This window comes from Zeugodacus cucurbitae, chromosome 2 (genome assembly GCF_028554725.1).
Source record: "Zeugodacus cucurbitae isolate PBARC_wt_2022May chromosome 2, idZeuCucr1.2, whole genome shotgun sequence".
Taxonomy (NCBI): Eukaryota; Metazoa; Arthropoda; class Insecta; order Diptera; family Tephritidae; genus Zeugodacus; species Zeugodacus cucurbitae.
Genome location: NC_071667.1, coordinates 7,492,552 through 7,507,874, shown reverse-complemented (window position 1 = coordinate 7,507,874; position 15,323 = coordinate 7,492,552). Strand labels below are relative to the sequence as shown.

The 15,323-nt window shown below is 31.5% G+C and overlaps 3 protein-coding genes across 14 annotated transcripts in view; 1 reads left to right on the top strand and 2 right to left on the bottom strand.

The window, feature by feature from the left end:
- Nucleotides 1-165: 165 nt before the first annotated feature.
- Nucleotides 166-1,421, top strand: LOC105210077 (DDRGK domain-containing protein 1). The gene is made up of 2 exons (XM_011180813.3): nucleotides 166-361; nucleotides 424-1,421. Exons 1-2 carry the CDS (start codon nucleotides 274-276, stop codon nucleotides 1,230-1,232), a joined length of 897 nt encoding a protein of 298 aa, XP_011179115.1. The 5' UTR covers nucleotides 166-273; the 3' UTR covers nucleotides 1,233-1,421.
- LOC105210078 (histone-lysine N-trimethyltransferase SMYD5) lies at nucleotides 1,239-3,223 on the bottom strand. Its single transcript, XM_011180814.3, has 6 exons — nucleotides 3,063-3,223; nucleotides 2,440-2,816; nucleotides 2,135-2,372; nucleotides 1,902-2,079; nucleotides 1,621-1,835; nucleotides 1,239-1,553 (listed from the first exon to the last, which is right to left on the bottom strand). The coding sequence occupies exons 1-6, from the start codon at nucleotides 3,096-3,098 to the stop codon at nucleotides 1,413-1,415; spliced, it is 1,185 nt and encodes a 394-aa protein (XP_011179116.1). The 5' UTR covers nucleotides 3,099-3,223; the 3' UTR covers nucleotides 1,239-1,412.
- A 684-nt stretch (nucleotides 3,224-3,907) lies between these two features.
- Prkag2_1 (5'-AMP-activated protein kinase subunit gamma-2) overlaps nucleotides 3,908-15,323 on the bottom strand; it is a 184,322-nt gene continuing 172,906 nt past the window's right edge. For all 12 annotated transcript variants that reach the window (XM_054225524.1, XM_029038942.2, XM_054225522.1 and 9 more), the window contains 4 exons: nucleotides 6,847-7,137; nucleotides 6,601-6,779; nucleotides 6,324-6,527; nucleotides 3,908-6,231 (listed from right to left, as the gene is read on the bottom strand). In XM_054225524.1, coding sequence (XP_054081499.1) covers nucleotides 5,479-6,231; nucleotides 6,324-6,527; nucleotides 6,601-6,779; nucleotides 6,847-7,137 — 1,427 coding nt within the window. In that variant the 3' untranslated portion in view covers nucleotides 3,908-5,478. The remainder of the gene's footprint in view (nucleotides 6,232-6,323; nucleotides 6,528-6,600; nucleotides 6,780-6,846; nucleotides 7,138-15,323) is intronic.

Sequence of the window (15,323 nt, the reverse complement as noted above, 5' to 3'; positions counted from 1 at the left end):
ATTAATTCTTATCAAATAATTTTCTTTCCCTTTTTAAATTTACAAATTGCTCTTTATTTTCAAAATAATCGTATATTCAGTTATTTGAATATGTCTCGTATAAATATATTTTGAGTTGGCAGTCTTTTTACCTATTTTGCTTTGTTGTCACTTTTCGTAATTTGTTGACGTTTAACGATATTCAGTTTGAGTAGAAAATCACAAAAACAAAATTGCTAAATTGCTGTGTAGGCAAATCAATTTCATATATATTTTTACTATATCTAAATAAATATGGATCTGATGTTATTAATAGGTGTAGCAATAGCGCTACTAGTAATAATAATTGGAATATTGTTATTTCAAAGAAAATCAACGGGAGGTATGGGATAATATATGGTATTTCGCATATGGTTGTTGAGATTTATTTATATACTTTCACAGACAAAACGGATAAGCCAGCGCAACGAGGAGTTCCAGTGAGAGCACAAGAAGGTATCCCAAGACGTGCCCAAATAGCTCGAAATCAACGTAATCGTTTGCGTCAAAACGCTGCGGCAGCTGCAGCTGCAGATCAGGCTGCTGCTTTAGATAATGCCTTGGAAGCGAATGACAACGATGAAGATGAAGATGATGGTGAAATCCCATCAGGTCCGGTATTGGATGAAAAAATGGGCGCCAAGAAACGTGCCAAAATGGAAGCAAAAGAACAAAAGCGAATAATGCGCGAGCAAGAGTTGAAACAACGGGAAGAGCGGAAAGTTAAGGAAGCCAAACTCGAAGCGGAACGAAAGCAGCAGGAAGACCGTGAGGAAGAAGCGGAACGTAAAGCTGCTGAAGCTGAACGTTTAGCACGCGAAGAGCGCGAACGTAAAGAACATGAAGAGTATTTAAAAATGAAAGAAGCATTCAAAATTGAGGAAGAAGGTTTTGACGAAGCTGAAGATGCAGAAAAAGAGCAACTTTTACAAGATTTTATACAATATATTAAAGATAACAAAGTAGTTGTTCTGGAAGATTTGGCGATGGAATTTAAACTAAAAACTCAACAAGTGATCGACCGTATACAGGACTTGCAAGCGAATGGTACATTAACGGGAGTAATCGATGATCGTGGAAAATTCATCTACGTTTCTCAGGAAGAATTACTTGAAGTGGCAAAATTCATAAGACAGCGGGGGCGAGTTTCTATAGCCGAACTGGCAGAAAGTAGCAATAATTTGATTAACTTGACACCTGTATCAAGTACTTAACAGATAGTACAGAGAATGTAAACAAATATGTTAGTCTAATTTTGTTGTTTAATTCTCTTATAACAGACCTTTATGTAAATTCTGAACAAAATTCAATGTACATATGAACAATTTTAATATGACGTTAATTCTTACAATAATATGTACCTACATACGAAATGTATAAAATAAATATTTTTATTAATCCGACATATTCGCATCGTCATCGTCCATATCCATATCGTCATCGTCGTCTTCATCTTCGCTGGTTTCATCGGCATCAGTAGCTTGTAATTGACATTTAGGACATTGGCATACAAAAATATAATTTTCCTTAAGAATCTACAAATGTATTCAAAATAGTGCATTCAAGTTTAGCAAATGAATGGAATTTAATAAATTTACTTACTTTTTGCCTCGAATGCCTGCTGCGTTCCAGCTGGCACTCGTCCAAGTATGATATACAAATTTCTTCACCCACTTGTATCGGTGTCACTGCTTTCAGTACAACGATGTCGTTTGAATAGGGAAAAGTCGATTGAGCATTTGGTACACAACTGTGGTTAATTTTGCTTTGAAGTAGATATAGACCAGCACCCTCAGTGTTCAGAAATTCGCCAGCAACTTTATAAAAAAGCAAGTGTGAGATAATAGAAAATACAATTTAAGAAGTTTTTGTTGTTAACTTACATTCTCCCACCTTATTGTATAAATCGTCAATATATTCGTCTAGTTTTGCTTTATCGCCTTCAGGCATTGGTAAATCGCTCACTTTTTTAACCCATTCCGCCAGTGGACTCGTTGCGATGCCCTGACTGTTTGTGCCAATCATACCCATCAAAGCCTTAAATGCTTCCGCGTTGGTGAACTAAAAGCAAACACTTGAAAATATGTTCATCAGTATTTTGTGTCAATACACTCACTGCAGCCAATTCCTCGTCCGCAAACGCTCTACAAAATGCCACAAAAAGTTGTTCCATTTGTTGTTCAAAATTTTCACCCAACATTTTGTGGTAGATTTTTTCTTCTGTATTAACTATTAGCGATTGGAAGGATTGAAGTGACTGGAGAAACTGCTCTTTGTTATTACTTTGTTTATACATGGCCATTAAACGTACAATTAACATAATTGTACCAGTTTCCGGCGGATAATGCATTTTTCTAAACATATCGTTAAAGTTAAATAAAAGAAATAAAGGAATGAGTACGGATAAATTTCTTTACTTACTTCCATATTTCATTTAATGCATTTATTGGATGTGTGTCATCTGTATGAAATGCACCCATACACGCTATACGATGGTATTTATTTAAAGCTTCCATACGACAATCCTCGGAACAGTAACGAACTTTACAATTTGGGCATTGTGTAAATTGTTCCAACCATGGTTTCGTTGGATCATATTCTGGCAAAGGCACTGCCAGTGCATTATTATTCGCTAAGCGACGTACATTTTCAACAACTGTTTCTAAAGGTCGCATACAGTGATCACAGGCTTTATAACCATAAGCAGCGTTCCAAGAAAACTGTCGTGACACAAAGGGCTCCTCCTCGAATATAGTTTCACCAACGGCAAATGCTTTTGTAGAGATCATAGACCGTCCCTAAATCATAATAAAAATACATATTATTTTCAATAAGCTAAGAGCGTTTAGATTTTTTATGCATATCGCTCATGGACATAAATCATTGAATCAAATAGAAAACGTTTTACACAGACACAGAACACATTCATTTAGCGAGGAGGATTCAGCTCCTTGAAAATGCTACATACAGAAACGCCCTGTTTGATTTAGCAAACAACTTTGCTCTTCCGGAAAATATTTTAAACTTTCTCGCAGATTACACACCTTGCCGGGAATTTCTTTAATTTCGAATGAATACATGGCTATAATTGCCTTCTCCTTGTCTTAAAAATTTTAACGTGTTGACTGCTTGACTTTATAACCCGGTGATATTGTTTTGATTTATTTCAAATCGAAAAACATGTGCTACACAGGGTGACACCAATGTCTACAAATTGTGTTGCTTAACAAATTTTTATTTAGTTGGGCATATAAAACATATTATTGACATAAAATGGTCGACGAAAATCTTATTTCCATTAATATGTACTAATTAGCTTTAATTATAGTAATATGTGCTGTTAACTTACATATTAAATATAACTTTCAACAAATCAGATATACATATTTCCTGGATGTACACACCTTAATGTGTGATAATTTGGTATTTATGTGGCATCCATATTTTTAGCAACGCTTATAAATGATTTCCTTTTGGTAAAGTTCTATTAATTTTGTTAAATATAAACAATTTACTTATAAATGTATTTAAAAAGTGAGTGGGGGAAATAGTTTTAACTAAAGTCAACATAAATATTTCCGAATAAAACATTTTGTGATTTATAATTATAGAAAAAATACAGGTTAAAAAAAAGTGTGTACGTAAATATGTTGCCATTTTAGCCATATGTACAATAGATGACAAGAGTATTGTTCTTATATTTTTATAGCGAAATAGGTGTCTGAATCTGAGACGGACTGAAATTTGTTGTCACATCAGATGTATTACCTTAAACCAATTGGGAATGTTCAGTCTTCCTACGAGAGCGAAAACTACAAAAGTCAAGAGCGATAGTTTATACAAACGCTATTTTTTAGTAGAACCCAAGAAATATATAGATATCCACAAGTTTTGCAAAGAAAATATAGGCATTTATTTTTTTTCTTTTTGTTGCTTTTAGTTTAATGCACAACGCGCAAATACTACAATTAACTACTGTTTTGAAGTGTTTTTTATTATTTTCTTTTTCTTTTATTCAAATACAATTTTGTTTGTTTTGAGTTTTGTTTTTGTTTGTATTGTTATCAATAGTATTCGCATACATACATCAATAATTCAATGTTTTAAAACTTGTTTCCTTTTATTGAACTTTATAATTATAATAGCAGTAATCATAATTACATTAATTAATAATTATATATAATAATAATAATAATTAATAATTATATATAATAATAATAATAATTAATAATTATATATAATAATAATAATAATTAATAATTATATATAGTAATCATAATTGAATTAGCAGTACATAATAATAATAATAGTTTAATAGTAATATTCTTTATAAAAAGTACCATCATGTTTTTGTTTTTTCCTTTTTTCTTTCAACTTTTATTTTAATTTGCTTTTTTGTTTTATTATAATAAAAACATACATAACACTTCCATCAACTATTACATTACATAATAAGCGCGCGCGGGCGCTTTCTCCAAACTTTATTTGCTCCATTTACTTTGTTTCGTTTTCCGCTACTAAAACTACACTTTATTTGTATGGTGGTTAAGCGACTGCTTTAATTGGTATGAAATCTTTGTTTCGGTATTTGTTTACAATTCAATGTTTTTTATTTTTATTTATGCTTTATTATTAAATAGGTTGCTGGTAATTTTGTTTTTTACGAATTTATTTATGTTTTTATATATTTTATATATGTATATTTGTGTAGGAATTTGTATGTGTGTGTGTGTGTTTGCAAAGTGGGAAGCTTGTAAGTTACAAATTTTACAGTTTTTTCGTGTGATTTTGCACGCACTTCCCATTTTTCTGGTTTTCTTGTCCAATTAAGGCTCATTTTTACTTACAATTTTTAGCAAATAAAAATGTATTTATTTTCTGCTTCATAGAGTATCATAATTCTCTTTATTGACTTTTTATCATACAAGCATTTTTCGTTTGTTTTATATTATGTTTGCTTTGTTGTTTTGCAATAATTTCTACTTAAATTAAAAAAAAAACACTAATTTACCTTCATATAAATATAAGAGGTGTGTAGAGCCCTATCCAAAAAGCTTTTTTACTACACTTGCTTTGCCACTGCTTAATGTATGTGTGTGTATGTGTGACCATGCATCAACAGGAAGCCTTTTGAGACTCCAAAGTTGTTGCACCAACACCCGCTGCTCGCTCGAGCGTCAGCCATTCCCTCACTCACAGCGTTGGCCGCACGCAGTTTGCGCACACATATTTATTCCAATGCATTCAAAAAATATTAACACTCTCCTCGAATGTTTTATTCTTCTTTTATATTAGTAAGGCTTTGAAGCATTCATAGCAACGTTCAAGTTTATCAAATCTATGGTTTGTAATTCGCTGACTAAAAAACGCATACTTAAAATATATGTATGTAGTATGTATGTATGTATATAATATATGTTTGTTTGTAGCTTGAAATATTAATGTATATTAAAAAAAAACTTATTCACTAACAAGCGCCATCTCACGTGCCGTCGTTGTTGGCATGCCACTCAACGCTGAGGCTGCCGACGCGGCCGTTTCCAATTCTCTGTCATCGTCCGCTGACGCGCCGAGTGATTTCTTCAGATCCACATATTGTCCCGTTACGACATCATCATCATTATCACTTAACTGATCGGCATCGTCCACAGGATCTTCTTCCGCCTCGGCGGCAAAGGACACTTCAGCGGTATTATTACTATCACCATTTTGCTTTTGTATTGAGGCATCGATCTCCTCATTCGACGCGCTTTTAAGTTCGTCACTATTCGATGTAGCGACGGTTTCCTCATTCGTTGGTGGCACCGATATTGGCGCTGTTGTCACCACTGCTGCCTCCTCCTCGGGTATGTCATCAATAATACTACGACTGCCCGATGATTTTGTGTCGGCATCTTCTTCATCGGACGACTTACGTCGCAAGATGGGATCTGAGGCGCGTAATGAATTATCAGCGTTGCCCAAACCTTCGCCACTTGGACGTAAAACCAGGTACAACAGTATATCGGATAGTGAAATAATACCAATCACTTTCTGATTCTCATCAACGACGACGAGACGATGCACTTCGGCGCGTACAATGCGCTCCATAATTGTGTAGAGCGACTCATCTAAGCGACAATTGTGCACACCCTCGAACCATTCGTTGCGGTGTTCATTTGCTTTGCGTAGCGACACATCTAAATCGTTGTAGGTCTTCTCGGCGGCCAAATTCTGCAAAACAAAGTTAAACACAGCGTAAATATTGTGGCACATTTGATTTTTTTGTGAGTTAAAAACACCATTTAAGGTGTTTAAATACTTACAATTACATCGAATTTCGCGTAAATATCTACTAGCCGCCCTTCGGAGTCCACTAACGGCAAAGCCGATACTCGTCGCTCCACAAATTTTTTCAACGCCATTATAATGCTTGTGTTCTCGTCCGCAGTCTCAATGTTGTCGTATGTGCCGATTCTTAAATCTCGCAAAGTTTTTTGCATATACGAGGGCTTTGGTAATTCGTTAATCTGTAAGTGAAATTAAATTCAGTTTTAATTTGTTTGAAAATTAAAATAAATAGTTGTTAAGTAAAACACTTACATATAAGAAGAGGAACCTCAGTATGCGTTTATGTGTTAATATATACAAAACATTGCCCGTCGCAGGATCAATGACTGGTAATCGATGGATACGATTGTGTATGAGAATTTTAATGGCATCATAGAGTGAAGCATCCGGACTGATACTAACCAATGGCATAACCTGATTGTGCAGCACATCTAAAAAGTAGAAATATTGAAATTAATAAACACATAATTTAAAGAAGTATGCATTGCCGTCACTTACTTCGCCATGTGTCTAATTTGTGCTCCTCCAATTGTTCCATTGATGCATTTGGTGACTTATAATACATTTGTAGAATTTTGATAAAATCGGTTATGGTTAACATGCCAACAAATTGTTGTTTTTGTGAATCCCAGAGTGGTGCTGCACGTACACCATTATAGACGAGTGCATAGAAAGCTTTCTTCACCAGCAATTGTGTATCGAATACAACCAATTTAGCTGAGGTTGGTATTAGATCATAGCACTTATGGAACCGGAAGAATTTCACGAATATTTGTGAGTCGTCTTCTTCTGCAAATGACAAGAAAATAAAAATACAAATTAGTAAATAAAAGTAGACTTGTATAAACGAGTATTTAACGGTTTATACATATATAAACAAACAGTATATATCTACAATTTTCTTTTGTGCAGAAAAACGACCAACCAAAACTTCTTCTATCGGTACTTATACAGATTTTCTTTCGATCTTCAAACTTTCTTAAATCTAATATCGAATATTGTAAGCTACAACAACAGCAAAAACATGTTGTACATTCACTTGTTTTTTTTTTTTAGTATAAATTATATAATATTATATAGTAAAATCAGTGAAAGGTAAAAAAGTATACGAAGTAAGCCTAAATTAATTTAAAAATTTCTTATTTATTAAACATATACTTCTTTTCACTTAAAAAATTGTTAAATATTTTTTATTCCAAGGTGCTTGTTACAGACACATCTTTTTTTTATAAAACATTTGTTTTCTTTTTTACATAAACTTATTCTTCCTTCATTTAACTTCCTTTACATTCTTCACACACTATCTCCCACCTGTTTTGAGTAATTGCCCCAAACATTTCTTCCATCGCTCCGATACCGTTTCAAATTCCTTTATACTCTCTAACGGATAGTATTGCTGAGCCCACCAAAGATCCGTGGACTTTGAGCCACCACCGACTTCCAGACGACCAGCATGATTGGAATAAAAGTGAAGTTGTAACATGCGGACGAGGATTTAGTGGCGTGTGCACGCGTTTGTTACTCGTATACCTAACAGTATATTAAATATCAGCAACACTGCAGCTGCAATTGCCAGCTGTTGCGTGAACTTCGCTTTTGGCCAGCGTCAAATGTGTAAATGTTGCGCGTTAAATGCGCAACAATGTTGCCAGCGTGTTGCACGAGAGTGTTGCTTGCTGTGTTTGCTTTTCGTTGTTGTTGTGGTGACAAATTATTTTGTATTGGCTGGCGCATTACCGTTATTTTGATTTGAGGAATTTTTAATGTTTTTTGATATAAAAAATTTGATTGGTACTATTTATTTGGTTTTTTTTTATTGCAAATTCATTAAATTTTGTTGTATTGTTTTATTTAATGTTGTTGTGTTAATTTTTATAATTCCTTTAGCACCGAACACTGAACACTTACAGCACTTTTTTGTCACTAAATACAAATATTTGTTGCTATAATCCAAAGTTGTTGTGTCGTTATAGTTGTGCATGTAGATACACATGTACGTATATAAAATTTATACGCTTTGGTTTATTATTACTAAACTTTTATGTGTTGTTCTTCTTTGCGCTTTAATTAAAATGAAATATGATATAGCAGCATTTTAGCTTGTTGTTGCTTAGGCATACATTTCATAGTTTCCTTTTTTAATTTTTTTATTAGCTTACTGACATATTTACATACATTTTTATTGAGTGTGCTTTATTGATAGCAAGCATACAAAAAAACTTAAAAACTTTACAATTATTGTTATTGCTGTCTAATAACCGAAATTGAAAAAAAAATAATAATAAAAATAAAAAAAAATTAAAAAATAATTAATTGTAAATTTTAAACAAAATTATATTTTTTCTCTCTACATGCCACAAAATACCAAAGCAAAAGAAAGAAAAAAAACTAAAATAATAGTATAAATAAACCTGTCTTTCGCTCTATTTGCCATGAAAATTGTGTGTGGCATTAACACATTATAATCACCAACTCTATAAACAAATATGTATGTTTATACCATACATACATATGTGTGTAATTTATTAATTTTTTTAATTATCATCATTACTCTCGGACTTGAGGTCTGGCAGCAAGCAAAAAGCATTTGTCAAAACCAACAATAAACAATTCAGCACCGGTTGCAACAAATGAGTGTACATACATACATAAATACAGTACATAGACATGCAACAGCATGTGGGTACATTTGATTTTTTGCAAATAGATTTTTATTTTCGCCTATATCTACCCACTGTCAGTGCAATGCGATGCAAAGTCCGATGAAAATGAAGTACAATTTTGCAATTAATTTCAACAATGCGCACCTTGGCAAAATGAAAATGAGCGCAACCAGCTTTGTATGGCACACGCTAGGGATCAACACAATACGTGTATGTAATTGCACACAATAACAGCAAAAAAGACTAAAAGAGTAGCAGCAGCCTAATGTAATGGGCGGCGCAAAAAAAAAAATATAAAAGGTACCATGCTTGAAATAGTGGGAGATTTTCAAAATTTTATAAAAAATATTTAAAAAAAAATTTTCAAATTAGAGAAAAAATATTTTAAAATTAAAAAAAAATAATCTCTTTTTTTCATTTATTCAAACGAATAATATTTAATTTTAAGCGCACGTGGAATCGGTTGCATATCTCAGTTAAGTCTGCGAATTTGTTACAAATTTGTACGATTCTAATTACACGCCTCGCCGACTTCAATCAAAAACGACTTGCCAACCACGTTGGCGACGGTGTTAATTAAGTGCATGACTGCCACAGACTAGCTTACGAAAAAAAATTAAATAAATTAAAAAATTCAAGTAAAGTTCCTTTTTAGTAGCTGGGGACAACAACAAATGTGTTTCTGTATGAAAAAGCTGAAAATTCATATAATTTTTGCAGATTTTCGAATATGGTTAATCATTTGCATAAACTTAAATTTATTTGATATCATAAATCTCGCACTAATTGTTCTCCATAGACAAAATAAAAATCTTAAACAATATTGATTATTTTGAAAACCCAAATTTGTTGATTTTTAAGTGACTTGAAAATATTATTTCCGCATTTGTAACCGATCAACACCAGGCACCTGCGTCAATTTACATTAAACCGAAATGCATTTTACGCATGTTTGCCTAAAATCACATACAAATTATTTCATACATACATACATACAAAAGTACATGAAAATATGCCAGACACCCACCCACATTATGGCCATTATCGGCGTTTTTAAAACAAACATTGTTTAAATTTTAATTAAATGTGCATTTTAATTAACTTCGCTGTGTAAGCACACGCCATGCGGTGCTTTCTGGTTATCGCTAAATAAATTGGGCAAATAGTTTCGCAAAATTTATTTTGGCAATCGAACAACGTAGTGACCAAAGCAACGGAAGCCAGAAGAAAATCACTCTCAAACAAAAACCAGACAAAGGTGCAAGCAAACTTTAAAACACATACACATGAAGGTGGTTTGCATGTAAGAGATATAAAAAATTCTATGTATGTAAATAAAATTGGTAGGAGGGCGCATAGCAAGCGTTTCGGGAAAATTCTAAAATAATTACGTGGCTGAGGATTATATATGTACATACACAGTACTAAAATACTTTTCAAATTTATTTCAATTAACTAACAATTAAAATCTGATGTGGTAATTGCATGTCTGTACATGCAACAATAATTTTTTCTGCCACGCCTGCCTAGCCCAATATTTTAGATTTAAATATAAACTGTAGATACACACACATTTATATCGGAGATATCATAAATCAGTAGATGATTTCTGACGCTATACATATCTGACTTTTGGCAGTGAATTCATTTTCATTCTAGTATAATAAATATTTTCCACATATTTTCAAAATGCAACAAAAATAAATATAACTTTTTTTCTAAAGTAAAAAATTGAATAAAAAAATATTGTATAAATGAAATATTTTCTAAAAAATTATTGTAAAATATATAAAAATTACAAGTATTTATTTTAATTAGTTAAGAAATAAGATCATGCAAAGGTGTCACACTACAAATCAGCTGTCACCTTCTCATGCCATTTCCTACTCAATGAACCAAAAATATGTACTTTATAATATTTGCATATTTCTCATCGCATATCTATCAACTTGCCTTGCTTTGGCTTTTTTAGAATTTTTTTTTGTTGATTTTTCCTCTGGACAAATCAATTCATCAATTAAAATGGCACTTTTTGATTATTTGCTCAAACTGACAGTTTGTTTATTTATATAGCATGAGAGAGAAAGCAGTAACAGTTGAATAATATAGCATGCGATAAATTTTTCAGCTTGCAAAAGAAATATCACGAAACAAATAAAGATTTTCGATGTAAATGTGATATTAATTGATTTTTAATTAAAATCTTTAACAAAAAGTGCCTAAGCTAAAATGATAATATGTTTCAACTCTATGACAATATGTTTCAATTTACTTCTGAGTTATTATGGCCTATTTATTTGGGATTATACGCTCTGTTTTTCTCATGTAATACATTCTGAGCGGAAGCGCTTCTCATAATTAGGACGCATAAGGATTGTAAAATCGTTAACATTTCCTAAAAGTTTTGGAAAATATTTTAGGTCATTGTAGCTACTTTTATTTAACTGTGAATAAAAGAGACTTGGTCTAATTATTTATGCTTATACTATATAATATAATTTTTTTTTTAAATCGTTTTAAAAACTGATATTTATAAGAAAATATATAAAAAATGGCTGGTGTATTTGCTTCATTGTCTTTGATTAAGAAACAAAACAAAAAATCTATATGCAGATCACAGATTAAAGAGAATTTTTGGCACACACGCCACAACCAAATCTTTTGAAAATAAAAGAAAATTAGTCTATATTAAAGCGGGGGTGATAGTAAATTAAAGAACAGTAATAATAATAAGAAGAAGAAAGGAATAAAAAACACAAATACTAATGCAATCCAAACCTAAAAAAAATAAATAAAATATATTTAATAATATTAACAAATGAATTTATAGAATAAAAAAAGTAAATAATTATAAAAAAATAGAAACAAATATTAATTGTGTGCTTATAAATAATATAAAAAAAGAAAAAAAACTAAGGAAATTCAAATTTTTCGTTCTTTATGGCCACAGGCTGGCTGCCTTTTGGTGGTAGTGGTTTGGCATAAGTATATATGCATGCATGTAAATAGCTGATGATGCATACTTGTGGGTGTATAAACAAAAATTTACGCTATCAAAAGCTTTAGCTACAACAAAAAAGTGTAGGAGAGCCAAAAACCGAAACGATACTGATAGAAAGTGGGTGCTGCCAAAAACACACCCACCACACGACATGGCGTAGGCAACGTGTCTAGTGCTTTGAAATTCTTAAAAAGAATTTCAAAATTCATAGTTCTTGGATTATATGTTTAGGCTAAAGAAAAAATGAATTTATTTCTAACAGGATTACATCTTCCTTGCAGAACTATACCCAGAAACACATTGTAAGCCATTGAAGTGTGGCTTTTAGCTGGTGATCGGTAGACTATCTTAAATGTTTGAGTTGACACTGGTAGTCAAAAGAAAAAATAAATATTTCAAAAGAGATTATATTTAAAAATTTGAATATTCTAGATATAATCCAATGGGAACTAACGTGGATCAATTGCGAGTTATAATAACTTGCAAAAAATAAATTTTAACAAATTTACTGTGATACAAATTTTGAAACTTTTTGTATGCATTTTTTCTTTTATTTTTTCGTATTATTTTAATTTTATTTAACTTTGAAATTTTTGTTGTTGTTTTTTCACTTTTTTTGTGACTTTTGTTTTCGAATTTCTTTAAACAGCGCTTCGTTTGTGTTTTTATTCTTCTTCTTTTATTTAATGTAAAGGGGTGAAGGTTATTGTTGTTGTTATCTATTATTCACTGTAATTTACGAATTTTGCAATTTCGGCAATTAAATACAAACGGTTCAATGTGCTTAAAATGTAAGCTTTTCGTTTCACTAAACTTTTAGTTTTACTTTTTTTTTACTTTTAGCAAACAACTAAACGATGTGCTTGATTGGTTTGACAGGTGAATCCTATTTATTTATTTCAGACGAATCTTATTTATTTATTTTTGTTTGTTTTTTAGTTGTTTTTTTGTGTCTTATTTGCTTGTAGTGTCTATAATTGTAGTTTGTTTTTAGCGCTATTAGCGAGCTAAAAATTGGAAAACTCTTTCTGCTCCTGGTAACAAGCGAAAATTATTTTCAAAATAACACAAAACTCGTATAAGAATATATCGCTCATTTACTTGAATAGTGTCACATCTCAAAAAACACGATTTCATTCCGATGCGTAGAAAAATAAACCGTGAAATAAGAATGTGCCGTTATTAAACTTGTTATGTTGGATTATTTTTTAACTAACGGGTGATTTTTTTGAGGTTAGGATTTTCATGCATTAGTATTTGACAGATCACGTAGGATTTCAGACATGGTGTCAAAGAGAAAGATGCTCAGTATGCTTTGACATCATTGTATAGAGAAGTAGAGAAACTATCAGCTGATAAAACGTAAACAATCCACAGCTGAGAGACGTTCATGGAGAACTGTCAAGTAGTCCTCGGGGGTAGGTTTCTTTGGGCGTCCAAGATGGCCGACTTTTTACCGGAAAATGGTTGCATTGTAGAATTTTTGCGAAATTTAATGAAAAGTTGTAAAAAAAATACAGATTACATGAAAGCATTCAATATTTTATCGATATAAAAAGGGTTTCTCTTTACACTGAATATTACAGTAGTCGTTTTTACTTCCAAGTTTAAGAATAATGAAAGCATTTATTTGGGCTTCATTTTATCGAATGTGGTGGCATAATTATTCACCACAGAAATATGGTAGCAAGAATTGAGCAACCATGTAAGTTATTTGACAGTTTCTCTAGTTGTTGTTTTTGCTTTTCATAATTAAAGCTTTATTGGAAAAGGGTAGCAAAAGAATAAAACGAACAAGTTATAAAAAGGCAGCACATCCGTATTAATTATGGAAAAGGGCACAATGAACAGAATTTAATTTAATATAGGTAATATATAATGTATTGTACTCATTTGTAAATATAGTGTAAATTTTTTTGATTTATATGATTTAGCGTTAGCTGTTTAAAAATGAAAAATATTTACACAATTTGAAAAAAACCTTAACTTCGTATATAGGTCTAATGTATTGTCTAATACCTGAGACAGACATGTAGTGTACATTGTAGTATGCTTCAGAAACCATATGTGTATCACCGGTTTTCCGAATTTTGTTTGAAAGCAAATGGTGTTCCGTACTACAATAGAGTTCTAGAAACCATTGAAATTTTGTGGTGTTGTGAAATGTACTACAATGGATTGCATTGAACACACTTAAGCTTTAAGCTCTTCTGCCACAATCATATGTTTTTTGACATTTTGACATGTAGAAAATAAATTAAATTCAAAATTAATTGATATCAAAAAACAAAATTTGAAAAAAATGTGAAAAATATGTAATATGTTTGTAATAATATGTAATATGTAATAATTATATTGAACAATAATATTTTAAGATTGCTTGAAGTTATAACTAAGTCAGGATAAATTTTCCTGCCTGTTATTCATAATTACAATTTGCTTGAATTTATTTGTATCAGCTGATGAATGTAAACTTAGTACAATATACTACATGTGTGTTACTATGCTGGTTCATGGTTTCTAGAGCTTTTATTGTAGTACATGTAATAGTATGAAAACCATATGTCTGTCTTAGGTATAAATATAGACAAATACATAAAATTGATAATGTAACAAATTTATATCATTATTATAAGAAGTGTTATTTTAATAACTGCATGATCTCTCTCATGTTTATTCATTGATGAAAGCGCATAAAATCGATTTGTATTTACAATAAAAATATACACATGCATATTTACTTATGTATAAATTGTATTTTCCATTCCCAATTTTGTCTATAAATACTTTAAAATAATTAAATTAAAATACTATTTAAATTACTGCCAACTTTTCGTACCATACCGCATTACAAATAATTATGTTGGGTATTCATCCCTATCAGAATTAATATAATTTAATTTCGTAATACTAAATAACAACATAATACTACCAAAAATTCGAATGGTAATAAACAATAATACACAAATTTTTGATTATGTGAAACCCTATTTGGGGAATATGAATTAGCTCAACATAGGCGGCCATCTTGGCTTAAATGTCAAAAGTAGTTTCTGGAGGTGGGTTTTTGGAGTTTCTCTACTTCTCTATACAATGTTTGACATTTCATCATGAATAGACTTACTAACGAGCAACGCTTGCAAATCATTGAATTTTATTACCAAAATCAGTGTTCGGTTCGAAATGTGTTTCGCGCTTTACGTCCGATTTATGATGAGGCTCATTTCTGGTTGAATGGCTACGTAAATAAGCAAAATTGCCGCATTTGGGGTGAAGAGCAACCAGAAGCCGTTCAAGAACTGCCCATGCAT

Bases quoted from the DNA above. Each gene is read 5' to 3' on its own strand.
- LOC105210078 (XM_011180814.3), bottom strand. From the start codon at position 3,098: ATGTATTCATTCGAAATTAAAGAAATTCCCGGCAAG. The intron at 2,817-3,062 runs GTGTGTAATCTG...ATTATGATTTAG, and splicing joins TTAAAGAAATTCCCGGCAAG to GGACGGTCTATGATCTCTAC. The intron at 1,836-1,901 runs GTAAGTTAACAA...TTTTTTATAAAG, and splicing joins ATACAATAAGGTGGGAGAAT to TTGCTGGCGAATTTCTGAAC.
- LOC105210077 (XM_011180813.3), top strand. From the start codon at position 274: ATGGATCTGATGTTATTAATAGGTGTAGCAATAGCGCTACTAGTAATA. The intron at 362-423 runs GTATGGGATAAT...ATACTTTCACAG, and splicing joins TCAAAGAAAATCAACGGGAG to ACAAAACGGATAAGCCAGCG.